The 24850-nt window shown below is 47.2% G+C and overlaps 1 protein-coding gene and 1 non-coding gene across 10 annotated transcripts; both read left to right on the top strand.

Moving 5' to 3' along the window:
- The first annotated feature begins 788 nt into the window (after positions 1-788).
- CHD4 (chromodomain helicase DNA binding protein 4) lies at positions 789-24177 on the top strand. 9 transcript variants are annotated; one of them, XM_065049982.1, is made up of 40 exons: positions 789-813; positions 2069-2230; positions 4241-4368; positions 4577-4768; positions 5162-5280; positions 5716-5957; positions 6044-6171; positions 7543-7678; positions 8123-8304; positions 8462-8701; positions 9623-9826; positions 9933-10138; positions 10361-10492; positions 10808-10904; positions 11277-11468; positions 11556-11756; positions 12729-12866; positions 14943-15064; positions 15234-15407; positions 15731-15872; positions 16346-16477; positions 16590-16707; positions 16934-17058; positions 17354-17591; positions 17762-17934; positions 18093-18273; positions 18350-18460; positions 18629-18717; positions 18800-18933; positions 19451-19595; positions 19777-19942; positions 20330-20439; positions 20679-20814; positions 21073-21150; positions 21271-21408; positions 21510-21618; positions 21939-22071; positions 23038-23233; positions 23348-23523; positions 23599-24177. In XM_065049982.1, the coding sequence occupies exons 2-40, from the start codon at positions 2134-2136 to the stop codon at positions 23680-23682; spliced, it is 5844 nt and encodes a 1947-aa protein (XP_064906054.1). In that variant the 5' UTR covers positions 789-813; positions 2069-2133; the 3' UTR covers positions 23683-24177. The 9 variants fall into 9 exon arrangements, with proteins under 9 accessions (XP_064906054.1, XP_064906061.1, XP_064906057.1 ...); XM_065049989.1 differs by lacking the exon at positions 789-813 and adding an exon at positions 882-1037 and having other exon boundaries at positions 18374-18460; positions 18632-18717; positions 23621-24177; XM_065049985.1 differs by lacking the exon at positions 789-813 and adding an exon at positions 882-1037 and having other exon boundaries at positions 18374-18460; positions 18632-18717.
- LOC135578375 (small Cajal body-specific RNA 11) lies at positions 19968-20107 on the top strand. Its single transcript, XR_010469889.1, has one exon. It is a non-coding gene; the product is annotated as a small Cajal body-specific RNA 11 (non-coding RNA).
- Positions 24178-24850: the final 673 nt, after the last annotated feature.

Here is a 24850-nt window from a genome sequence, read left to right as displayed (position 1 = left end):
AGCGTGAGGGATGGGGTGTCAGCCCCGTGCATGCGTGAAGGCAAAAATGTGCCACAGGGGCCATACACACCCCTCAGGATGGGGAAGGGGAGCAAGCGGGGCGCTCAGCCCCAGGATCACGGGCCGACGGCGGGAGCCCGGCACCTCCAGCCAGAGGAGGGTGGTGCCCGCTGCGGGCCGCCTAGGCCCTGTGTCAGCGGGCAGCGCGCAGGGGCCGGGCGATGCCAGAGCGCTCCGGGCTGCGTGGCTGGCCCCGTGCCCCGGGACCTTGACGGCGGCGGGCAGGGCCCCGGGGCAGCGGGCAGGTGGGGCGGACGGGGCGGGGCGGGAGCCGGGGTGGGCTGTGGGGGGCGGTGGCGGCGCGGCCGAGCCCCGCGGGGCGGGCGGCCGCGGGTATTATGGGATGCCTGGCTGGACGGTGGCTCCCGGCGACTATTATGGGATGCCTGCCTGGGCGGCGGGGGGGGGGACTATTATGGGATGCGCGCCCGCGGTGTGACTATTATGGGATGTTCTGGGGGTTACTACAGTGTGCCCCCCCGCCTCCCCTTCCCTTCCCCACTCGAGGGACGTGCCTATTATGGGATGTCGGGCCGCGCTGCCCGGCGCGGGGTCCCGAGCCGGGGGGGGGGGAAATGAGGGAGTATTATGGGATGCCGGAAAGAAGGGGTACGAGCCTGGGGAGTATTATGGGATGTTTCTCGGAGGGGGGGTGGTGGTGTGGGGGGGCTGTATTATGGGATGTTCTCGGCGGGAGGGGTTATTATTATGGGATGCCGGGCCGGGCAGTGAGTGGGAAGTTCTGAGGGGAGGGTGAGTATTATGGGATGTCTCTGGGTGGGGGGGGAGTTGCCGGGGAGACGGAGGCGGGGCCTGTTGCCGGGGTCCCAATGCATATTATGGGATGGAGGCGGGAACGGGGCGGGGCCTGGCCGGGTTTTTAGCCCTTTAAGAGGCGGTGCCGGGGTAGGAGCCATTTTCCCTTCAGCAGCTGCTGCAGCAGCGGTGGTGAGAGAGGAGCAAGGGTCTGGAGCCGGGTGAGGATATGGGAAGGGACGAGGGCGGGCAGGGCCTTCCGTCGCCTCTCGGGGCATCTCTGCGGGTGGGCGACCCTCACCGCCGCGCACCTCGTCGACCCCCAGCCGCAGCTTCTCCCCGGCGCCGCGCCGTCCGCCTTACCCGGGCGCCCTCAGGACGTTTCTCCCCTCCCCCACTCGGCACCGCGCCGAGGAGCGGCGGCCCCACCGGTCCCCGCAGCCCCGGCCGGCGCCTGCCACTGGGCCCCCGCCCCGGTGCGTGTCCCTGGGGAGAGGCGGCCCCTCGCCGCATGCGAGCCGGACTTCCCCGGCCCCGCCCCGCGCCCCCGCCTGGGAGACCGTGGCCCGCCGAGACGCTGCCCCCCCCCGCCCCCTCCTGCCACCCCCGCCCTGCGCCGCGCAGCCCCGCTCCGGGCGGGGGCGCGGGTGCGGCGGGCAGCGGAGCGGGGCTGCCGGCGCCGCCGAGCCTGCCTTTGCCTTTTGTGTGCGGCCGGCGGCGAGGAGCGTGAGGGCGACGCCGGGCTGCCTCTCCGGCCGCGGCTGTGTCAGCCCGGGACCGGCGCGCCAAGTTTGGGCGGGCGAGTTGGGCACTGCCGGCAGCGCCAGTTCCGCCGCTGTCCGCCGTACCGGGCGCCGAGCGGGCTGCCCGCTCCCTGCCGCGGCTGGCCAGCAGCCTTCCGGCTGGCCCAAGGTCTCCTTCGTAAGTACAGCTGCCTTCCTCGCCTTGCTACCTTCTCTCAGCCCAAGGTTGAAATAACCGCGGGCACCCGGCTGCGGAGGAGGGGAGAATTTTCCTGTAGGACATCTGTTTTGGTGTCCTCGTCGGAGATGAGTTGCTGACTCAGTTTAATATCTAGTGTCGTCAAAGCCTGTTTCATCACAACTCTAAGCTGGTACTTGCCAGTGTTTCTGTAAGCTCCAAATCCAGCAAAGTCGCTGTCTAAGCTTTCTCATGGATCCTCCTGGTAGCACTATTGCTTGGGAAAACTGAGTTTGGGTCTACTATAACTTTGTTTTTCTTTTCAATGAAGTGCTGGCTTGACTGGCAAGAAGACGACGCCCTGTATAAGCCCAGGCCTCCCTTAGTTTGGAGGACATGGCATCGGGCATTGGATCTCCGTCGCCGTGCTCAGGGGGCAGTGATGATGATGAGATGGAGATCCTGTTGAACAACGCTATCCCCCAGCATCTAGGTATGGAGAACCTGCACAGCGTGCATGTGAAATGGGGGTGATGCTGGTCTCAAGCTGAATATGTGAAATAAATTATGTGCAGGGGAATGTCAGTTTTTTACTATGAGTCATGTATGTGTTTTTGATTTTGGTATCCAAGTTGTAGGGTTAATATGAAGTGTGAGGCTCGTGGCTTTGTGTCAGGTGGAGCCAATTTTGTTCCAAGCTGTTGCAGGTTGTTGGGGCTTGTGCTTTGAGGAGGTGTTATGGGGTGGAGACAGAGTGTCCAGTTCTGATGAGGTACCAAAATGCCTGTGAGTTTCATATTTTGTGAATGGAGGCCGGGGGGGCGGGTAATATGTGAAAGTGCAGGGTGTCTGACTTTCTTTCATCTGGGAACTCAGACCGGCTGATGTCCAGAGCAAAGTGCCTTGGGCTGTTGCGTGACCCACTTTCCTTCATTACCACACCCAATTATTGAGGTTTCTTGTTCTTGGTTTTTGCTCCATGCTGCTTGTTCACCTTTGCTTTTCTTGTAGTCTTTGTACCTTGCCTTTTCCCCTCATGTTTGCATTCTTGTCATCAATATGAGACTTGGGTTAGAGCCCTGGGTACTCTTCTGTTTTGGGCTTTTTTATTGTTGCTGTTGATGAATTGCTCTGTGGATCTACATCTGGATGCTCTGCTTTTTTATGAAAAGGAATAATCTACGTCCTGATGTGCTGGACTGTAAGACAGGTTTGAGTTTTCCTACTAACTTGTGGTGTGGTGTTGTAGTGTCATGTAAGAAGAATGTTGCGACTGGAAAGGGAAAATGTTGTGGACTCTTCGGGGTTCTGTTTGTTCAGCATTTTTTCTTAAGCTTTGAGTCTAGGGGTTTCTGGCACCTCTGAAATCTTAGGCAGAAAGGGACTGTCAGTAAACCTTGAAAGGAAAATCTTGATGAAGAAAGACTGTTTGTTTAAATCCCTGCAAACTGGAGAGCTTTAGGTGATATGTTGAAAAGGATGGGACCCCAGAGACTCTAATTTGGAGTCTGGGGGGAGAAGAAGTGGGATCCCTGGAAGACCTGATGTTGCAGGACCCTGGGAGCAAAGAGGCATCCATTGGTTGGGAAAATGGCAGTGGCCAGGCACAGGACCCCAGGTTCGGAGGGCTCAGCCTCTGCCATTTCACCCCTGGCTGTGGTAGCTCCTCTGACCTGTGGCTTCCTCCATCCTGCCCAGCTCCTGTGGTCAGGAGGCCATTTTCCCTTGGAGGGAGAAGGAGTGACTCTGGCTGTGTGCGGTGGGCGGGGCGGCGGGGGAGGGTGGGTGGCCGGGCTGCAGGAGCAGCCTGCCACAAAGGGAAGGGCTGTCTGGCTGCCCCTGCCCCTCGGGCGGGGGACAGGCAGGGAAGGGGGGTGCACAGATGGGAGCCTGCATGGTGGGGAGCTGGCATGTGTTCGTCTGGCTGGGCAGCGAGCTTGCTAGCTGTTGGCGCAGAGAGAAGGGGGTTGGGAGAAGGTTGTGTCAAATCCCTATCGGAGTTGCTGAGTAACAACTTTCCTGTGGAGGAGGAAAGTAGTGGCTTACTGGCCTGTATATGTAGGATACCCTCTACTGCTGAAGAGGCTGAATAGCTAGGGATTTCTTTGCTGGATGCCCAAGGACTGAAACAGTATCCTCGTCAGGTTCTCAAATGTATTTGCTGTTTTGTCTCCTTTAGATGTGGCCATCTGTGCTATGCTATTTCCTTTTCTTGGTGGGCTATGTCGAACTTCTGGTCCCCAAGATCTGAGTGCAACTCTGCTTGGAGGAGGAATATTGTGGAAATAGGTGGTCTTGCAGGGAGACGGAAACCATGTGTGCAGTGGTAACTTATGATTACCTAGTATCTGTTGTGAACAGTAGCTGAGTAAGCTGTTGCAATCACTTTTATGTTTGTAAGTATGTAACAAGATGTAGACAAGTTTAGTGGTCTCTGAGGAGTGGACTATGCTGTAGAGCAGGAATGGGATTTGAATGAGACATGTCACCTCTTCCCCTCCAGAGCCTGAAGAAGAGCCTGAGGAAGAGCTTCTGTCAGAGGCTGAGACACCCAAAATCAAGAAGAAGAAGAAGCCCAAGAAACTAAAGGAACCCAAAGTGCCCAAGCTCAGCAAGCGTCAGAAGAAGGAGGTAAGGAAAAGGATTTCTAAGGTCACACACTGAAATGGGGATATATGGGGTGTGAGGATGCTTACTGTCATTGTTGGCCTATGGCAGCAATCCTTTGTATGAACCCTCTAGAGCCTGGGGAGAAGGCAGTGATTTATCCAGGGTATCCAGTGTTTATCCAGGGTATTTACTCACAGTTGCCTGATCTTCTCTCTCCCTCCCTCTCCAGCTGGGAGACAGCTCTGGTGAGGGGAATGAGTTTGTGGAGGAAGAAGAGGAGGTTCTACGTTCAGACAGTGAGGGCAGCGACTACACTCCTGGAAAGAAGAAAAAGAAGAAATTAGGGCCCAAGAAGGAAAAGAAAAATAAAGCCAAGCGCAAGGAGGAGGAAGAAGAGGAGGAAGAAGATGATGACTCAAAGGTGAAAAGCTACCATGCTGAGTACCTGCTTCTCATTCCCGTGTATCTGATTTTGGGGATCATTGTGCTCTCCATTTCTGATGGCATGTGGATTTGGGGCTGTTTGGTGTCTTCTTCCTTCTCTAGACCTGTTTGACTTGACCACTTTTCCACCTTGCATTCTCTCCCCTCTTCTGCCTTAGACACCTAGAATGTAGATTGAAGCCAAAGACTTTTTCCACCACTACTGATGTTCTGTTGAGGCTGTATCCTATGGCAGTGATAAGTGGACAGGGGAAAAAAAAAATCCCTTGATCATGACTGACTGGATCATCAGTAGATGTGTAACGTTCTACTCTTTCCTACAGCAGAACTAGAGGTCTTTCTCAGAGTTGTTGTGATTCTCTTTGCACAGGAGCCAAAGTCATCTGCTCAGCTCCTGGAAGACTGGGGCATGGAGGATATTGATCATATCTTCACAGAGGAGGATTACCGCACTCTCACCAACTACAAAGCTTTCAGCCAGTTTGTCAGGTAAACTACAAGCCTGCACTTGGAAGGACTCTGGAGTAAAAAAAGAGATTGGGCAAGGACTAAGTTCCTTGGTTTTGGAACCTCAGGGTACATTAGAGACACTAATGTCCTACCTAGAGCAAAAACTGAAGCAACAGTAAAATAATTGATCCACGTATTTTTTTTGTTTTCAGTGGTCAAGATAATGGAAGTCCTTAGTCTCAGTCCCCTTTCTTCCCCAGTATGTTAAATTCCATTTTGCTTTCCAAGCCCTTGAGCATTTGCATCCTCCACAGAGTGAAGGATGGGAGTGGAGAGATTCATTTGCTATTGAGATCAGAGATAAGACAGGAATGTAGTTTGAGATAGAGGTGCTGATGGGGGTGGTGGTGGGGTGGAATAATGATCTAGATTTCAAGGTGGTTCAATAACTTTTCCTTCCTTAACTGTACGCAGGCCACTTATTGCAGCAAAGAACCCTAAAATAGCAGTGTCGAAGATGATGATGGTACTGGGAGCCAAATGGAGGGAGTTTAGCACAAACAACCCCTTCAAGGGAAGTTCAGGTGCATCTGTGGCAGCTGCTGCAGCGGCAGCTGTTGCAGTAGTGGAGAGTATGGTGACCAATGTGGATACCGTCCTGCCACAGCCTCCTGTAGATGTGCCACTCAGGAAAGCCAAGACAAAGGAGGGCAAAGGTGAGGTGAACAATCTGATGGGGTGGTAGAGAGTGAGTGATGTCAAGGCAGTAGTCTTTCTGACTTGCAGGCTTTTCTGTTCCCAGGACCCAATGCCCGTCGGAAGCCAAAGGCCAGTCCTCGTGTTCCTGATATCAAGAAACCTAAAACAAAGAAGGTGGCACCTTTGAAAATCAAACTGGGAGGATTTGGCTCCAAGCGTAAAAGATCATCGGTAAGTGATGCTTCTTTCTTGACTTGAGGAGGAGGTGATGATGTGCTATTAGGTTGGTGCAAAAGGAATCGCAGTTTTTGCATTGTTGAAATTTGCCGTTTGATATTGAAATACATTCTGAAATGTGGTGATTTTATGCATCATTTTAATGCGCTTTTCTTGCTTTATTTTGTTTTGCTACTGACTTATTACTTGCTCTTCATATTCGTTTTAGACTATGGAAATGTTAGACAAAAAGCAAATACAAGCAGTTTTATTTGAGTTCAAAATGGGTCATAAAGCAGTGGAGACATCTCACAACATCAACAAAGCATTTGGCCCAGGAACTGCTAACCAATGCACAGTGCAATGGTGGTTCCAGAAGTTCTGCAAAAGACATGAGAGCATTGAAGATGAGGAGCATAGTGGTTGGTTGGTCGTTAAAAGAAAACAACAACCAGTTGAGAACAATCATCAAAGCTGATACTCTTACAGCTACATGAAGTTGCTGAAGAACTCAACCTCAACCATCCTACAGTTGTTTGGCATTTGAAGCAAATTGGGAAGGTGAAAAAGCTTGATAAGTGGGTGCCTCATGAGCTGACCAAAAATAAAAAAAATAATTGTTTTGAAGTGTTGTCTTCTCTTATTCTATGCAATAGAATAGCAACGAACCATTTTTGGATCAGATTGTGACATGCAACAAAAAGTGGATTTTCTATGACAACTGGTAACAACCAGCTCAGTGGCTGGACTGCGAAGAACCTCTAAAGCACTTCCCAAAGCCAAACCTGCACCAAAAAGAGGTTGTCGTCACTGTTTGATGATCTGCTGCCAGTCTGATCCATTCCAACTTTCTGAATCCTAGTGAAACCATTCCATCTGAGACGGATGCTCAGCAAATTGATGAGATGCAGCGAAAACTGCACTGCCTGCAGCTGGCATTGGTCAACGGAAAGGGCCCAGTTCTTCTCCCTGGCAACACCCGACTGCATGTCACAAAGCCAGTGCTTCAAAAGTGGAACGAATTGGGCTATGAAGTTTTGCCTCATCTGCCGCATTCACCAAGCATCTCAACTTTTTGCAGGGACAATGCTTCTACAGCCAGCAGGATGTGGAAAATGCTTTCCAAAAGTTTGACAAATCCTGAAGCATGGATTTTTATGCTACAGGAATAAGCAAACTCATTTGTTGGCAAAAACATGTTGATTGCAATGGTTCCTATTTTGATTAATAAAGATGTGTTAGAACCTACTTATAATGATTTAAAATTCACAGTCCAAAACTGTGATTACTTTTGCACCAACCTAATAGAAATGCTGGGGTTTGTGTCTGGTTGCTTGCCCCCAGCATGTGTGCCTGAGTAGCATAGCTTTTTTTTTTTTATCTCAGAGTGAAGATGATGATCTGGATGTGGAGTCAGACTTCGATGATGCCAGTATCAATAGCTACTCTGTTTCAGATGGATCTACAAGCCGAAGTAGCCGCAGTCGCAAAAAACTCAAAGCTGGGAAAAAGAAAAAGAAAGGTACCAATGGTTACTGTCAGTTGGAGACAGAAGCATAGCCAAATGTAGGAATATTAGAGGAGTGTCTGTGCAGAATTCAAATGTTTAACAACATACTTGAGGGAGGAGAATTGTTTGTGAAGAAAGAACCTGATATTATTTTAGATAAGGAAAAGTTTTTTAGGAGTTCTTTCTCACCTTGGTAGGGGAACAGACAGAGTGCTGAGTTTTCCTGGCCTCAACTGCACTTTTAATTTTGTGTGTGGAAAGAGGCAAAATGGGCCTTGTTTTATTCCTGTTCCAGCCCTTGCTCCCTGCCCTGTGTTTACTTATATAGGTAGAGCAAGAATTTTGGGTTCTGCTTCTCTATATCACTATGTAGGCTGTTGGGAGAGTACCTTCTCTTACTGTAGGAAGCCTGTACCTGTGGCTTGTACTGCTGTAACTCCTCATCACTATCTGTAGGTGAGGAGGACTCCACAGTGGCTGTGGATGGCTATGAGACTGATCACCAGGACTACTGTGAGGTGTGCCAGCAGGGAGGAGAAATTATATTGTGTGATACCTGCCCTCGTGCCTACCACATGGTTTGCCTGGACCCAGACATGGAGAAAGCCCCGGAGGGCAAATGGAGCTGCCCACACTGTGTGAGTACTGGATTTCTCCAGACTGTGCAAGAGATCATGGGGTGGGGGTGTCAAGTGACTAGGGGCTGTTCTTTAGTGGTAATAAAATAATCATAAATATGTGATTGTTTGGTTTGGATTTTTTTTTTTTTTTTGTTCTGATTTCCCTTTCCTGTAGGAAAAAGAGGGCATTCAGTGGGAAGCAAAGGAGGATAACTCTGAGGGTGAGGAAATCTTGGAGGATGTTGTGGGGGATGCTGAGGAAGAGGATGACCACCATATGGAGTTCTGTAGAGTCTGCAAGGATGGAGGAGAGCTGCTGTGCTGTGATGCCTGTCCTTCATCCTATCATATCCACTGTCTGAATCCCCCATTGCCAGAGATTCCCAACGGAGAGTGGCTGTGTCCTCGCTGCACTGTGAGTTTCTGCCTCTACCGTTCTCATTGCTACAAGAGACAATTGATCTAGTGCCTTTGGATTATCATTTTCCTGAAAGTGCTTAGTCCTCTGAAGACTCTATCTTCTCTCCCACTTTTGTCATAAAACATCGAGGCCTGGCTTTTTTTTGTAGCTGGATTGTGCCTTGTCGGTTGGCTGTTGTCTCGACAGCAGGCAGGACAGAGTTACTGCCATTGAGTCTCATAAGGTCTGCTCATGTGCAAAGTAGTTGGGCAGTTTTGGATCCAGGATGCCAAGGCTCAATTAATTTTCTTGGATCCTGTATGGATGTAGAAGCAGGAGAATGAGTGTGAGCCTATTCAGTGCTTAAGAAAAATACTTTAAACTGATGCTGAGCCAAACAGGTTTTCCACACAATAAGCTCTGTAATGCCAAGACCTTTTGTAGTAGATAGTTGAGAGAAATGCGACCCTTTTCCAGGAAGTTATTGAAATTAAGTATTATAAAGTGGTGTTAGGTGCTTTCACTAGGTGATAAGGACTGTTAATATGATGAACCAAAAAAGGTGCCTCAGGACATATCCCTGTGCTGGGATATGTTTTCTGTACAAACTTTCATTAGAGTTGTAGTTGGATAGGCTACTGGGCTTGTCAAGCCTAGCAATTTCAGTATTTCATGTAGAACTACTGAATTGGAGTGGCCCCGGGGAAACAACTAAATTGAGATACTGAATTCAGTTTGGGGTTGTCCTAGGAAAAATAAAAAAATAAAAAAACCCAAACAAACTGGAGAAAGCTTCCAGATCCAAAAAGCAAATACCATCTGCATAGCAAAACTATAACTAAGGAAGGGAACTGTAACTCTGTGTTTCTACTCCTCAGTTGCTTGTATGTTAGAATGTGAGCAGTCTGATATAACAAGCTCGGTTTAACTTTTCAGTGCCCAGCTTTGAAAGGAAAAGTGCAGAAGATCTTGATCTGGAAATGGGGTCAGCCCCCAGTTGGTCCCCCACCACCACGTCCACCTGATGCAGACCCTAATGCTCCTCCGCCTAAACCTCTGGAGGGCCGGCCTGAAAGGCAGTTCTTTGTTAAATGGCAGGGCATGTCCTACTGGCACTGTTCCTGGGTGTCAGAGTTGCAGGTGAGTTGGATGGCTCTAACCACATCATAAGGGTGGATAGTTGGGGGAAAACCTTCTAGGTAGTTGGAGTGAAAACACCTACTGACTGCTTCTGTCTTGACTCCAGCTGGAGCTGCACTGCCAGGTCATGTTTCGTAACTACCAGCGCAAAAATGATATGGATGAGCCACCCTCAGGGGACTTTGGAGGGGAAGAGGAGAAAAGTCGAAAGAGAAAAAACAAGGACCCCAAATATGCTGAGATGGAGGAGCGCTTCTATCGCTACGGGATCAAGCCTGAGTGGATGATGATCCACAGGATCCTTAATCATAGGTAGGGGGAAGTAGCAAAGAGGATTTCAACAAAGACCTCTAAGCAGGGCTAAAGAAGAGTGAGTGAGCTGAACTGCAGTATGAGTGGGGGAAAGAGGGGAAGTTCTTCTGTTGGTATGACAAACATTGTTTTTCTGTTGCTTCATTAAGGGATCCTTCTCCCATTTGAGTGGGTGAATACTGTAGTTTCACTGTGCTTAAGACTTACTGGTTTCCTCTGCAGTGTGGATAAGAAGGGGAATGTCCACTATTTAATTAAATGGAGGGACTTACCCTATGACCAGGCCTCCTGGGAAAGTGAGGATGTGGATATCCAAGACTATGACCTCTACAAGCAAGGCTACTGGAATCATAGGTAAGAGAAGTATCTAGAGGTGGTGTTCCTTTCTCTTCCCTCAAGAGAAAATACTGGACTATGTCAACCCCTAGCACTAACTGGATTAATATGTGGAGATAGCCAAGAAGCATCATCTTGCTGCTGACTCTTTATTCCTCTGGGCAGGGATATCCACATCCTCACCTTGTGCTGCTGCACCAGTTCATGAAGGTTCCAGCCCTGTTCTCTTGAATTTATCTGAGTTGGATGATTGCCCTTGTATTCTTTGCAATAGTTTTCCCTTGATCTGTTATAAAAGCCATTAAACTTGCATATTCTTCTGTCTCTGCATAGGGAGCTGATGAGAGGTGAAGAGGGCAGACCTGGTAAGAAGTTAAAGAAAGTGAAGATGCGGAAACTGGAAAGGCCCCCTGAGACTCCCACAGTAGATGTAAGTTATTCTTTATTGCTTAGGAGTCATCTGATATAGCTTCTTATTTTGGGGAGGGAGGCAGGAAGCTCAAGAGCATATGGTTTTGAGTTCTTCCCTGGCCCAAAGAATTAATGGGTTATAGAGCATGCAGACAAAGGCTCACCTTCTCCATTGGGTGAGACACTGGCTGGCTCTTGGTCAAAGGGTTTTACAAAAAAAAAAAAAAAAGGCTTTTTGGTGGATACCTTTAGCCATTTGGGAGATTTGTCTGGTGCTAGTCTGGTTGAGAAGTCTCATCTGCACTAGGGAATATGTGGGTGACTGGAAAAGGAGTCTTGGTAGCTGTCTAGCCAAGGTAAAGGATGTCAACTCTCTTCCTTTTTGCTGTAGCCAACAGTGAAATATGACCGGCAACCAGAGTACCTCGATGTAACAGGAGGGACCTTACATCCCTACCAACTGGAAGGACTGAACTGGCTGCGCTTCTCTTGGGCCCAGGGCACAGATACAATCTTGGCCGATGAGATGGGTCTGGGAAAGACTGTGCAGACAGCCGTGTTCCTGTATTCCTTATACAAAGAGGTGAGAGCTAGGAGATCACTACCTAGGGAGATTCTGCCTGTGTTAGTGGTTGCACTCATCTAATGTTTTTACTGACTCTATTCATAGGGCCACTCAAAGGGTCCCTTCTTGGTGAGTGCCCCACTGTCCACAATCATCAACTGGGAACGAGAATTTGAGATGTGGGCCCCAGATATGTATGTAGTGACCTATGTCGGGGACAAAGACAGCCGGGCCATCATCCGTGAGAACGAATTCACTTTTGAGGATAATGCCATACGTGGAGGCAAAAAAGCATCCAGAATGAAGGTACAGAACTCTGCTGTAACACTAGCCTGAACTGAGAGATGCACTAGACCGGCTTTAAGCAGCTGAGATTCACATGCTCTCTGATGTCTCTGGGAACTGATTATACCTGTAGTTTCGAAGGAGAAATAACTACAAATTGGTGACTAGTGGGCGTTTAGACACCTGCTCTAGACTGTTTAAACACTCCTACCAGTCTGAACTAATTCAGTACTGGAAAATGAGTTGGCTGAGGTAATAGTGACCCTAGGCAAGTCCTCTCTCTCCTACTTAATCTGTGAAGTTATGCATCATTTTGACAGATCTAAGTCAATCTCTGAGTTGCCATTCTATGAAAAAAGGCAAATGTACAAAAAAGTATGAACATTTTAATCTCTCTGAGGAGCTGACTGACAGTGAGGCCATACCAAGACATCTGAGAAATGGCATTCTGTGTCCAGACAACAAGAAAGAGCCTGATCCTTGGTGGCTAGTTTTTGTAGGACTTTAGTCTTCCTAGTAAAAGCAAGATGAGAGTTAAAGGTTTTTGTGTGACAGAGAAACAGGACTCCTTTGCTTCCCTTGAAATTGAACTGTATTAAGTGCTAACATTAATTTAAAGTTCCACAATAAACTACTTATCTTTTTAAGTCTTAGCTTTTTGATGAGCAACTCCTCCAAATCTAATTTCTGTAACATGCCTCTATTCACTGATTATTTGTTTGACTTCTATGTTACAATATTTGGCAACTGTCCATAAGTAGCAGGTACTGAGGGAGCTGAGGAGACTTACATGTGTTACGAAAAGGATAATGGGAAATTAAAAAGATAGAATGGTTTGGGTTGTATTTTGAATCTTATGACAGGAATCTATGGGTGTAAAAAGTTTATGTGCTGTTTGACCAGGCAGGATTCATCAGAATAACTTAGAGAAATGCTGCATCTACATTGTCATGGGGCATTCCCTGATGCCATTGCCATGTTTGTCCTTTGCAGAAGGAGGCTGCTGTGAAGTTCCATGTGCTTCTCACCTCCTATGAACTGATCACCATTGACATGGCCATACTGGGCTCTATTGACTGGGCCTGTCTCATTGTGGATGAAGCTCACAGACTGAAGAACAACCAGTCTAAGGTATAGGGAAACACAGGCCGTTTATTGGCATGGTGCATATTCTGGGGGGAAGGGGCAGTGGGTGTTCAAAAGATTAGATATCTGCTCCTAAGCACAAAAGTTTCTTAGTCATTTGTTCAATAGTAAATATGATGTGTTACTAGAAAAAAAAAAATCAACATCCTTCCTTTGGAAGTTGATTGTCATTGACAACAACTTCACATATCACTGGTTAAAACAGCTTTCTCTCTGGGTGAGTAAGCATTTAGTGTACACTGGTAAACAGAAAAACCTGGATGTCGTTGTTGCTCTGAAATACAAACTGGCTTATCTGAAAGCAGATGATATATCTGTACCATCTCTCTTCTGGAAAGGCTTACCATACTGAGCATAAAAAAAGTGTCATGAGCACAGTTATCCTGATTCCAGAGTAGGCTTGCTCTGTGCATTCACTTAGCTTTGTAGCAGAATTAATTGGGTGTTATAGAAATGGGAGAGGTGGGCAGAGATGTTAAAAAATGGTTGGGTAGATGCTGAAAGCTACATAGCTGCTTTCATATGAGGCTGCACCTTAACTAAGCTTGTTCGAATTCAATAGACTTGACTGTACTTTCTTAATTCAGCCCCTCCCTAAGTTCTTGTACCTTAATTCGGGTATTGATTTGTCTGTCTTCAGCTGGGTTGTGCTCAATATGCTAAAAACGATTGTTATTGGACATACAGTTCTATAGGGCTTTGGAGAATGTGTAAGACAAAATTGGCTCTTCATTTCTTTTTTTAATTGTTGTTTAAATTGCTCTGGATCTTGGTGTGAGGTGTCTTTCCAAGACATCACAGCTGTTCTTGCAGTCCAATTTCTGGATCTATTTTTTATTATAGGCACTAAGACTGGATGCCATTCTATGCTTAGCATTAAAATTATTGGAAGTGGTAATGAATGCTTACTAGTGATATTTATTAATTGAAAGGGGATGTAAAGGCTCAAGGTTACATTATGACTAATAGTTAGAATTGGTTATCCACTAAGGCCATTTTTCTAGAGCAGTTTCTTGGCCCATAAGGACAGCTTCAGGTGTTTGCAAGACAGGCCAAACACTCTTGGCAGATTGCAGTTATCTGCCAAAGTTTTGCATATATAATCAGTGACTTCCATATTTTATTCTAAAATGAGAGTGTTTTTTGACTATAACTATGTAGAAAGATAAACCCCCATGGAGGCAACTGGAAGGATCATTCTGGTGTGATAACCAAAACATAAGTGATAGTGGGCTTCTCTTCTTTCTGTTTGTGGGTTTTTTTGTTGTTTGCCGTCTACAAGCTACTTTCATTAAGTCTGACCTTGTATTATGTGAAGTGTAAAATAAACAAAGAAGTGGCCAAGCTCGTATATAAATTACTGCTTTATTGTCAATTTGTGCTGGTGAGCATGATAACACTTGTGCTTTTCAGTTCAGTGCTTCAGCTGCTCACTACTTATATCTGGGATTATTTCATTGTAACCAGCACAAATTACCTTAAAGATGTGCTGGCAAACCCTTAGTTCTTTTTCTCCTCTGCTTGTTCAGAGCTCTGGAATATTGCCAGGATTGATATGAATAGGAAAAGTGACTTAGCTATTTCTAGAATTCTCAAGGCAGTGTAGTTGTAAGAATCTGGAACACTAATTTAACAAGAAAAAAATATGTAGTATGGCAGTCTGGAAATGACTGGTGGTCTGAAAGGGCTTGTAACTTACCAGAGCAAAGGAAACCTACCAGCACACCTGATGGCTTGTAGGATTTGCTGCAGTCATGTTTTAGCTGTGCAGAACAATGATCCAAATGAGATCAGTCTCGTGACCCTGACTGGAATGTGAACTACTTGGAGCTCTTGTCCAAACAGCTGATGTCCTCCAAAATGAACCATAACTTGATGTCAGCTTTTTTTATCTAGAGTATTTTTTTTTTTTGTAGGCCTATGACTTAATAAATCTTTGACATGTTTGTGTGTTTTGTTTTGTTTGTGGTTTTTGTTTGTTGGTTGGGGTTTTTTTTTGTGGTGGTGTTGGTTGGTTTGGGATTTTTCTCCACCGTTTCTTCTCTGCTCTCTACTTCCCAGTTCTTCCGGGTGCTGAATGGTTACTCCCTCCAGCACAAACTGCTGCTTACAGGAACTCCCCTGCAGAACAACCTGGAAGAACTGTTCCACCTGCTGAACTTCCTGACACCAGAAAGATTCCAGTATGTCTTGCAGCACAAGTCAGGCTGCTTGTCTTGTTGTTCCTATTCTCTTCTTTGCTTTTTTTTTTTTTTTTTTTTTTTTTTTTTTTTTTTTTTTTTTTGTGGTGTTTTTTTTTTTTTTTTCCTCTCTTTCCTTTGTGTCTCTTTCTGAGTGTCTGTTTCTTTGCAGTAACTTGGAGGGCTTCCTAGAAGAGTTTGCAGATATTGCCAAGGAAGACCAGATCAAGAAGCTGCATGACATGCTGGGCCCACACATGCTGAGGCGTCTCAAAGCTGATGTTTTCAAGAATATGCCGTCAAAGACTGAACTCATTGTCAGAGTGGAGCTGAGCCCCATGCAGAAGTGAGTGTGGGGATGAAGAGAGCACCTGCTGTTGAACTACTCTTGCTCTGTTCTGCTGTTTCAAAGAGGATGCTGAAACAGCCTCATCCTCACTATAGGGCTTTCTATGCAGTGAATAGGAGGAAGATCTCTTGCTGCCACTACAGCAGAGGGAGGGCTAATCCTGTGCTCTGATCTAAGGGATAGAGAGGTGGTGAATGTCACTGGCAGAGCCTAGGTAGCTGGCAGGTAATGCCAGGACTTGTGCAGAGTTCAGCAAGAGAGTATGTTAGTCATTCTCATGAAGAGTGTCTAAGTTGTCTCTTTTTTTTTTCCCTTTTCAGGAAGTATTATAAATACATTTTGACAAGAAACTTTGAGGCACTGAACGCACGGGGTGGTGGTAACCAAGTCTCCTTGCTCAACGTTGTTATGGATCTGAAGAAGTGCTGTAACCACCCCTACCTCTTCCCTGTGGCTGCTATGGTATGTCTAATCACTTATTCTATGTATGCCAATTGCCCGCTGGCTGTTATCAGGGAGCTAGTTAGCTACCTAATGAAGGATGGAGGGAGTTCCCCTTCCTCTCTTTCTGCTTCTGTTTTTTTATCCTGTCGTTGTGTAGACCCAAAATGCTGGAAGGCCTTTCCTCTTCCAGTATCTTTGTATGACAAGTACAATCTATTTTGTGACTCATGCAAGACAGTGAAGACAATAAGAGTAATGGACTTAAGTCAGTAAGAAAGAGGAGGGCATCTAGGAGTCAAATTGCAAGAAAAGAGGCACAGGGTGGCACTGATGTTTCTTATAAGTAGTGCTACATGTTGTGGTTGTGCCATGCTGAATGACCAGAAATGAGTCAGCATCTGATGAACACAGCCAGACACTAAGACCAAGCTACATCCCTTCAAGCTGTTTTCTTCCTCTTCCCCTTACTCCTTTTCTCTTTTCCTTCTCAGGAAGCTCCAAAAATGCCAAATGGCATGTATGATGGTAGTGCTCTTATTCGAGCCTCTGGAAAACTGTTGCTGCTGCAGAAGATGTTGAAGAACCTTAAGGAGGGAGGTCACAGGGTGCTCATATTCTCTCAGGTATATGGGGAAAAAATTGAAGGCTGGGAATTCTTTCTCTGAGAAAGCAGGCTATTGATCCAGTATCCCCTTGCTTCTCACTCTTCTGTGGTGGTGTTTTTCTGATGTGTAGATGACTAAAATGTTGGACCTTCTAGAAGACTTTTTGGAACATGAAGGGTACAAATATGAGCGGATTGATGGAGGAATCACAGGGAACATGCGTCAGGAGGCTATTGATCGTTTCAATGGTACGGAGTTTCTGACTTTCTCTGCAAAAGGAAAACTGTTGCCTAGTATGTGCTTAGTGGTCAACATGGGATTGTTGTGGCCAAAGTCTTCCATTGCTCTCCTGGAATCTTAAATTAGGAGTGATTTTTCTGCCCCCACCACCCAAAGTTATGTGGATCAGATACAAATCCTTGTTTGAGTAATGCACTCTCCCTTGTTTACTTTTGTTCTCTCCTTTTATTGAAGCTCCTGGTGCTCAGCAGTTCTGCTTTCTGCTTTCTACTCGAGCTGGGGGTCTTGGTATTAACTTGGCCACAGCAGATACTGTGATTATCTATGATTCAGACTGGAACCCCCACAATGACATCCAGGTGAGTCTGAATGAGTATGGCCACTCACTATGGAGTAATCCTGAGGAAGCAGAGAAACAAAATGATCAGGAGGAGTGAAGGAATGTGACACTTTCCCTCTAGAAATATACAAAATTAGAGCAATGAGGATGGGTAGAGTGGGAAATGAAAGCATGGAGGGTTCTTCTAGGGCCCAGCCTTCACTAACACTAAGGGCCAACATGAAGGCAACTGGGAAACTTGTTGGAGGTAGGTGGGGTGTATCAGACTACAGCTTGTATAACTCTGAACTGTTCTGAGCACATCTCTTTTCTAGGCCTTCAGTCGTGCACACAGAATTGGACAGAACAAGAAAGTGATGATATACCGCTTTGTGACAAGGGCCTCAGTGGAGGAGCGTATCACTCAGGTGGCCAAGAAGAAAATGATGCTAACTCATCTGGTAGTGAGACCAGGGTTGGGCTCCAAGACAGGCTCCATGTCCAAACAGGAACTTGATGACATTCTCAAATTTGGCACTGAAGAGCTCTTCAAGGATGAGGCTACTGAAGGGGGTGAGTGCCTGAGAGTAGAACTGATGGAGGTGGGGAGGTCTGGCTCCTTATTTAGTGAGCAACTGTAGGCACAGTGCTGGTTATAGCCCTTCAGAGAGGTCTAGGGTGGCATTCCTTTTCCCTCATCCCTTGAGATCCACATGAGAGCTGTGTCTATTCTTTTCCCTCAGGGGATAACAAGGAAGGTGAGGACAGCAGTGTCATCCACTATGATGACAAAGCAATTGAGCGTCTGTTGGATCGGAACCAGGATGAAACAGAAGATACAGAACTTCAAGGCATGAATGAGTATCTCAGCTCCTTCAAAGTGGCCCAGTATGTGGTTCGTGAAGAGGAGATGGGGGTGAGTATGAGGTGGATGTCAGCTAGTATCTTCTGCTGAATGATGTAGGATCAATTAAGCAAATTGAGCTCTGACGCTTTTAAGGGCAAACAGGCATAAATCTACTTAGGTTGGGATTTGGAGTGTAGGGCTCTAAATTTATTACCTCTCTGTGGCAGGAGGAAGAGGAGGTTGAACGGGAGATCATTAAGCAGGAGGAGTCAGTGGATCCTGATTACTGGGAGAAACTGCTGCGTCACCATTATGAACAGCAACAGGAGGATCTGGCCAGGAATCTGGGCAAGGGCAAACGTATTCGCAAGCAAGTTAACTACAACGATGGCTCACAGGAGGACAGAGGTACAAATCTGCAGGAACATGGGGGAGAAATGGGTGAAAGTATATCTTGCTGGGAAGTAATGGAGTAGCGTCTCAGGCTCACGTGCTGTTTTTCTTTCAGACTGGCAGGATGACCAGTCAGATAATCAGTCAGACTATTCAGTTGCTTCTGAAGAAGGTGACGAGGACTTTGATGAGAGGTCTGAAGGTAAGTTCTGGTGAAGCCAGAGTTCTTGGGTCACTTACTCAGAGTGTGGGAACAGCTGGATCTTGATTTGGGCCGTTTATACACTTTGGTGCTGTTCTGCAAGGGCAATATTCACACAACAATATGCTGTGCATTGTCTCCTCTCCTTAGCTGCATTTCTCTCTTCAGCAGCTCGTCGGCCTAGCCGCAAAGGCCTGAGAAACGATAAGGATAAGCCTCTGCCTCCCTTACTTGCCCGTGTGGGAGGGAACATTGAGGTAAGTAGTACCAGGGTAGGTGTTTGCATCCTAGCTGCTTCTATATGGCCGTTGCCATATCTGTCTGTCTTCCCCATTCTAGGTCTTGGGTTTCAATGCCCGCCAGCGGAAAGCCTTCCTCAATGCTATCATGCGCTATGGAATGCCACCTCAGGATGCCTTCACCACTCAGTGGCTTGTTCGGGACCTCCGTGGCAAGTCAGAGAAAGAGTTCAAGTGAGTCTTCAGTAGGCAGGGATGTGGAAGGTTGGCAACATCTGATCGCTTTGGGGAAGAAAGGGAATTGAGCCTTTTTTTGGCATTTCCTTAGCAATGACATAATTTCCTTAATGTATTAGTTGATTCTTTGTGGAGGAATGAAGTATAAACTGAGGAGAGACTAGGAGGTTGTTCCTAGTTCTCTTCCTTGGACTCAACTTGCCAGTCATCAAAAGCAAATGCTTTTAGAGGAGTAGCATGGCCACACAAGCATGTAATGAATGTTCTCCCTGAGTCTTTTTTGGCTTTATGGTTGTTTCTGGCTCGAGATTCTGAGTCAGCTGTGTGTCCTTTATGCATGTAGTAATTCTGTTGGGAAATTCTCCCTTGAAAGGAGGTTGGAACCCCAGAACTTGTGTTACTACAGGTTAGGAGTCTCGGGGTGATTTTCCTTATATGTTAGAAGGGATCTGATAATGTCTGTCTCTAGCTAATGTGGTTTATAGTCCAATTGCTTGTCTCTTAACTGCTCCAGGGCCTATGTCTCGCTGTTCATGCGTCATTTATGTGAACCTGGAGCTGATGGTGCAGAGACCTTTGCAGATGGGGTCCCACGGGAAGGTCTTTCTCGACAGCATGTCCTTACTCGCATTGGGGTCATGTCTCTTATACGCAAAAAGGTAGGTACCTGGCAGACCAGTGGAGTCTTCACTCTCTATACAACTTGTCACTGGGGTCCTGAGCTAGTGAGTTACATCTCCTTTCACACCTATTTTAGTTGTATGCCAAGTAGTCTGTCACTTCTGGTTTGAGAATGAGCTTTGTATGACTTCCAATGATATGTCTTTCTATCTCATGCAGGTGCAGGAATTTGAGCATGTGAATGGCCGTTGGAGTATGCCAGAACTGGCAGAGATAGAGGAGAACAAGAAACTTTCACAGCCAAGCTCGCCCTCTCCCAAAACTCCAACTCCTTCAACACCAGGGGATACGCAACCAAATACACCTGCCCCTGTCCCTCCACCTGGTGAGCTCCTCTCTTGCACAGTCCTGTGTCCTGACCCCATCCTGGCTGTTCCCCTCACCAGACCTGTGGTGGTGGGGCTTGGGGGTGGACGCAGATCAACTTACCTCTCGTGTTAGGAGGGTTGCCAAAGACATGTGTGAGCCCTTAAAGGCAAGAGAGGACACTAACTTTCCTTGGATAATCTGATGTCAGTAAAAAGAGAAGCCCTGCATTTGTACTGAACAGGGGGGGTACTGAAGGGGCGGGTCATCTTGGGTGGTGTTGGTCCTATTTTGATGGGCTTAATCTCTGGCAGCAAAGGGATGTGAGCTTAATAACAGTGAGGGGAAGACCTTACTGATTGGCTTCTCTTCTTTTGTCTGTTGTGCTGCTCTGGCTAATACACAGAAGAAGGAGTAAAAGTAGAAGAAGGAGCCGGTGCAAAGGAGCAAGGAGAGCCATCTGAGCCAGAGAAAGAACTCAGTGCCTCTGCTACTGAATCAGAGGTCCCTATGGAGGTGAGTGCTGGGTTGCTTGTTTGCCTTGTGCAATTGCAAATGTCTCTGCTTCTGCCCCCTCTTCTGTGTTGTCCAGCTACTGAGACAGAGGTGTGTTCTTGGAATTTTATTTAAAGATAATTCTCAGGTCCTCAGAACTGGCCTGATAGTTTTGTGCATCTTTGCTTTCCAAACTGCTGCGACTGTCTTCTGTTTCCATGCACTGCTTCACCTCGCTTCTCATTGATTTCTGTCCTCAGCAATGTGTCCAGCCTGTGGAGACACCACCACAGGAAGCAAAATCCCCGGTGAACCCCTCAGAAGCAGATGAAAAAAAAGTAGAAGAACCAGAGGTGAAGGAAAGAGCAGATGAGCCAATGGAAGTAGAAAGCAAAGGTATCTCTAGGGACACTGCTAAATACCTTGAACAGCAATTAAAGCCCCCCTTCCTCCTCAAGTACTATTTTTCCTAAAGTTGTATCTTGTTTGCTTCAGTACTTCATTGTAAAGAAATGGGTGTAATTGTAGACAATTAGTGGGGCTTTTCTCCAGGACTTTGAACAAGGAGTTAGGGAACAGTAGGTTTCACAGGCTGAAGAACAAAACCTTGGCTACCTGTTGCCCTACATCTCATGTTCCCCTTCTCTCCTGCAGCTGATGTGGAGAAAGTGGAAGACAGAGCACCTATTGAGAATCCCTCTGAACCTCCTATAATCACTCTGGATGAGAAAGGCGAGTCATGAGATCATAGTTCTATTCTCTTTCTTAACTCCTCTCCTGCAAGGATTCCTTGTGGGTCCAACTTGCTGTGGTATCTGCCATGTTCTTTCTAATAATTTCCTGTGTATACAGATGAGAAAAAGGATGATGATAAGAGAGATGTGGTGATGCTGCAGAACGGAGAGATGCTGAAAGAGTCAGTAGATGAAAGGCACAAGAAGGGAGTAAAGCAGCGCTTCATGTTCAACATAGCAGACGGTGGCTTCACTGGTATGAGAAATCTTTATATTATATATTTGAACTTTTTTATATGCCCCTGCTTGTGTTTGTGAAATAACTTTAAACTCTTCTGCTGTCTCTTGCCTTTCCAGAACTACACTCCCTGTGGCAGAATGAAGAGCGAGCTGCAACTGTCACAAAGAAGACCTATGAGATCTGGCATCGGCGGCATGACTACTGGCTCCTTGCTGGAATTATCAAGTATCCTTACTCTACCAGTTCTCTCCCCATGTACATAAGCTGTCACGGTGAAGGTGACTGTTCTGGGTCTGACTGGAGAACATTAAGTGAGAGAGTGCTTTATCTTCTTTCACAAGAGTGAAAGGGTGGTGGGAGGAGGTGTTTCCTGCCAGCATAGTTAAGACTTAGCAGGACATAGTTCTCATTCCTCTTCCTTGGCTCCTGTTCCTCCCCTTTCTGCACCCCCTTTCCCCACCCCCTCTTGAGAACTGCATCTGCCTGGGCTATGTATTCCCTTGTTCTCACATTGCCTTTGTTTGCCTGAGCTCATCCCATCTCAGTCATGGCTATGCCCGTTGGCAGGATATTCAGAATGATCCACGTTACGCCATCCTCAATGAACCCTTCAAGGGTGAGATGAACAGGGGTAACTTCCTGGAAATAAAGAATAAGTTCTTGGCAAGGAGATTTAAGGTAAGGATTTATCTTCAATGTGATAAGGGTCTTTCAGCCAGCTGGACCTCTAAGAACAAGAGCTTGCCCTTCTGAGTTTCTGCTAAGAAAGTGAAGCCTTCTTTAGTGCCTTTCTTTTTAGGGGGGTGAGGTGAGGGAATAAGCAATATCTCTCAGGATCATGTAGTAGCTCCACAATAGGAGCTCCCTTTACTCTAGAACTGGTATTGGGGAGCTTCATTCATGGCTCTCCAATTGTTTATTGAAAATGGGTATGCAGGAGGCTTATGGCTCAAGTGGCTGTTTCCATCACAGCTTCTGTGTGGTGTGCAACAGCCCACTCAGTGTGCCTAAGCAGAATGTATAACCACCATATGAACTGGTGAAAGGGTTTCCTTCAGTCTCTACTGCAGCCTATTCGGGAGTGTGTAGCTTAGTTCTGGGAGTGATTTAAGACCAGCTCAGATAAAGGCCATGTCGTTCTCAGTCTTGGGGCAAAATGTTAATTCAGAGTAGTCTGTGCAATCAGTTCTGCACTAACAGCATTCAAATTGATTTCTCCAAATGTCCCTGCATGCTTTACAGTTTTTAGACTCTTTGTCTGAGCATGGGATACTTCTCACTTGGATTCAGAGAGAAAGCTCTATTCCCTTTGCTCCATAAAGAAAGTAAAATAGCAATCAACTTGGTCTTTAAAAAGAATCTGAGGAGGAATGAGAATCCTGCAGAATTTATAGCAGTCTTCTATTAAACTAGATGTAGCCTAGTTTTTTTTCTGTACCTGGCCTAGCCTAATGGAGTCCTTAGATGTTTGGGGCTCTTTAGGCTTTATTCAACATAAACAGAAGCTGGTGGAAGGAGGTTCAGCTGCAAGATCTCACCTCATGAGATAGTGGAAAACTGGATCAGGAGAGACTGGGGGTGCAAACACGCTGCTTTTTGGGCAATTGCTTAAAGAATTTTTCTCATTACTGCCACATCTTGCAGCTCCTGGAGCAAGCACTGGTGATTGAGGAGCAGTTGCGGCGAGCTGCCTATCTAAACATGTCAGAAGACCCATCTCATCCATCTATGGCTCTGAACACACGTTTCGCAGAGGTGGAATGCCTGGCTGAGAGCCACCAGCACCTCTCCAAGGAGTCAATGGCTGGGAATAAACCAGCCAACGCGGTGCTGCACAAAGGTAATGCAGTATGTTAAATAGGTTGGGATAGGTGTTCAGCATCACTGTTCTCTCTGGTCTTTTCCCTGTGGGGCGTCACTTTTCTCTCTGAACAGATGTCCCTTTTGCTTCCAGTTCTGAAGCAGCTGGAGGAGCTGTTGAGTGACATGAAGGCAGATGTGACTCGTTTGCCTGCCACCATTGCCCGTATCCCCCCTGTGGCAGTGCGCCTCCAGATGTCCGAGCGCAACATCCTCAGCCGGCTGGCCAACCGCAGTAGTGAGCCCCCTCCACCACCCCCTCCCCAACAAGTGCGTACCCTCTCAGGGGGGAGTGGGGACTGCATGGGGAAAGCCGAGGCCCATTGACCAGCCATTGAGTCTCAGATCGTCTTCTCTCACCCCACAGGTGGCCCAGCAGCAGTGAGTCACTGGCCCAGTGCTGTTGACCTTTCAGCCAAGCTGAAGTGACCCCTCCCCCACCCCACACCCCTTCACACTCTACCCCTCTGCCTGACATTCCTGACTGGGTGCTGTTTCCCTCCATGGAAGCTGCTGCGCAGGTCTCAGGGAGGAGAAGAATCTCCTGCCTCCGCAGCCAGCCCGTTGGAGCAAGGAGTGTGCTTAGGAGAGAGGGGGATGTATGATGGACTCTGTACATAGTGACTGGAGGCCACAGCGCCATGTCTGTTACACGGAGAACCTGGCTGCGTTGCTCGCTGCCTCCGCCTGGAATTCCAGTTTTTGTTTTTAATTTTATTTTGAGTTTGTTTACTAAGAAGAGTGCACAGGTGAGACCAAGCAACAGCCAGGACAGAGACAAAGCTACCTCCATCAAGATCCTTTTTAATACAAAAACTGACTGGACTTGTCCACTAATAAGCAGCTTGAAGACAAAAACAAACAAAAAAGAAAAAACAGAGAAAAACCTTGGTAAACTGAAAAATAAAGTTTCCTTGTATTTTATTTTGTTGCCTCTATTTAACAGAAGAGGGGTGGGGTAAGTACTTCTCCTTGTGTGAGAGTGACCAATTAGAATGTTCAGGATTGGAAGGGACCTCAAAAGATCGTCTAGTCCAATCCCCCCAATGGAGCAGGAACACCCAGATGAGGTTACACAGGAATGTGTCCAGGTGGGTTTTGAATGTCTCCAGCAAAGGAGACTCCACAACCCCCCCCTGGACAGTCTGCTCCCGTGCTCTGTCCCCTTCCCTGGAACTTAAGTGGAACCTCTTGTGTTCCAGTTTGTACCCACTGGTTGTCACCGAGAAGAGCCTGGCTCCATCCTCATGACACTCCCCCTTTATGTATTTATGAACATCCCTGAGGTCACCCCTCAGTGAAAACCCTCAGCAATCCCTGCATGATTCCTGAGGAGTCAGGAATGTCCTTTTCCCTTGTACAGCAGGGTTTGTTGTATCCCATGCGTCTATAAATTCTTTCTTCCTCTGTGTGTATGCTGCAAGCTTCCTTCTCTAGAGCTTGCTTTTCCTTACCGGCCCTAAGGCTGCACCCGGATGCCCGGGGCTGGAAGCAGAGCCGCTCCCCGCTACCCTGGCTCCGGAGGGAGCGTTGGGGTCGGTAGCCTCCCTCAGGAGGAGCCCGGCCGTCCATTGGGGCAGGGCCACCTCGGCCCCCC

The sequence above is a fragment of the Columba livia genome, chromosome 1 (assembly GCF_036013475.1).
Source record: "Columba livia isolate bColLiv1 breed racing homer chromosome 1, bColLiv1.pat.W.v2, whole genome shotgun sequence".
NCBI lineage: Eukaryota > Metazoa > Chordata > Aves > Columbiformes > Columbidae > Columba > Columba livia.
This window is presented reverse-complemented; position numbering and strand designations above follow the sequence as displayed.

Excerpts from the sequence above, each read along its gene's own strand:
- CHD4 (XM_065049982.1), top strand. The coding sequence starts at position 2,134 with ATGGCATCGGGCATTGGATCTCCGTCGCCGTGCTCAGGGGGCAGTGAT. Across the intron at positions 11,757-12,728 it reads AAAAAGCATCCAGAATGAAG|AAGGAGGCTGCTGTGAAGTT; the intron begins GTACAGAACTCT and ends TGTCCTTTGCAG. Across the intron at positions 18,461-18,628 it reads CTTTGATGAGAGGTCTGAAG|CAGCTCGTCGGCCTAGCCGC; the intron begins GTAAGTTCTGGT and ends TTCTCTCTTCAG.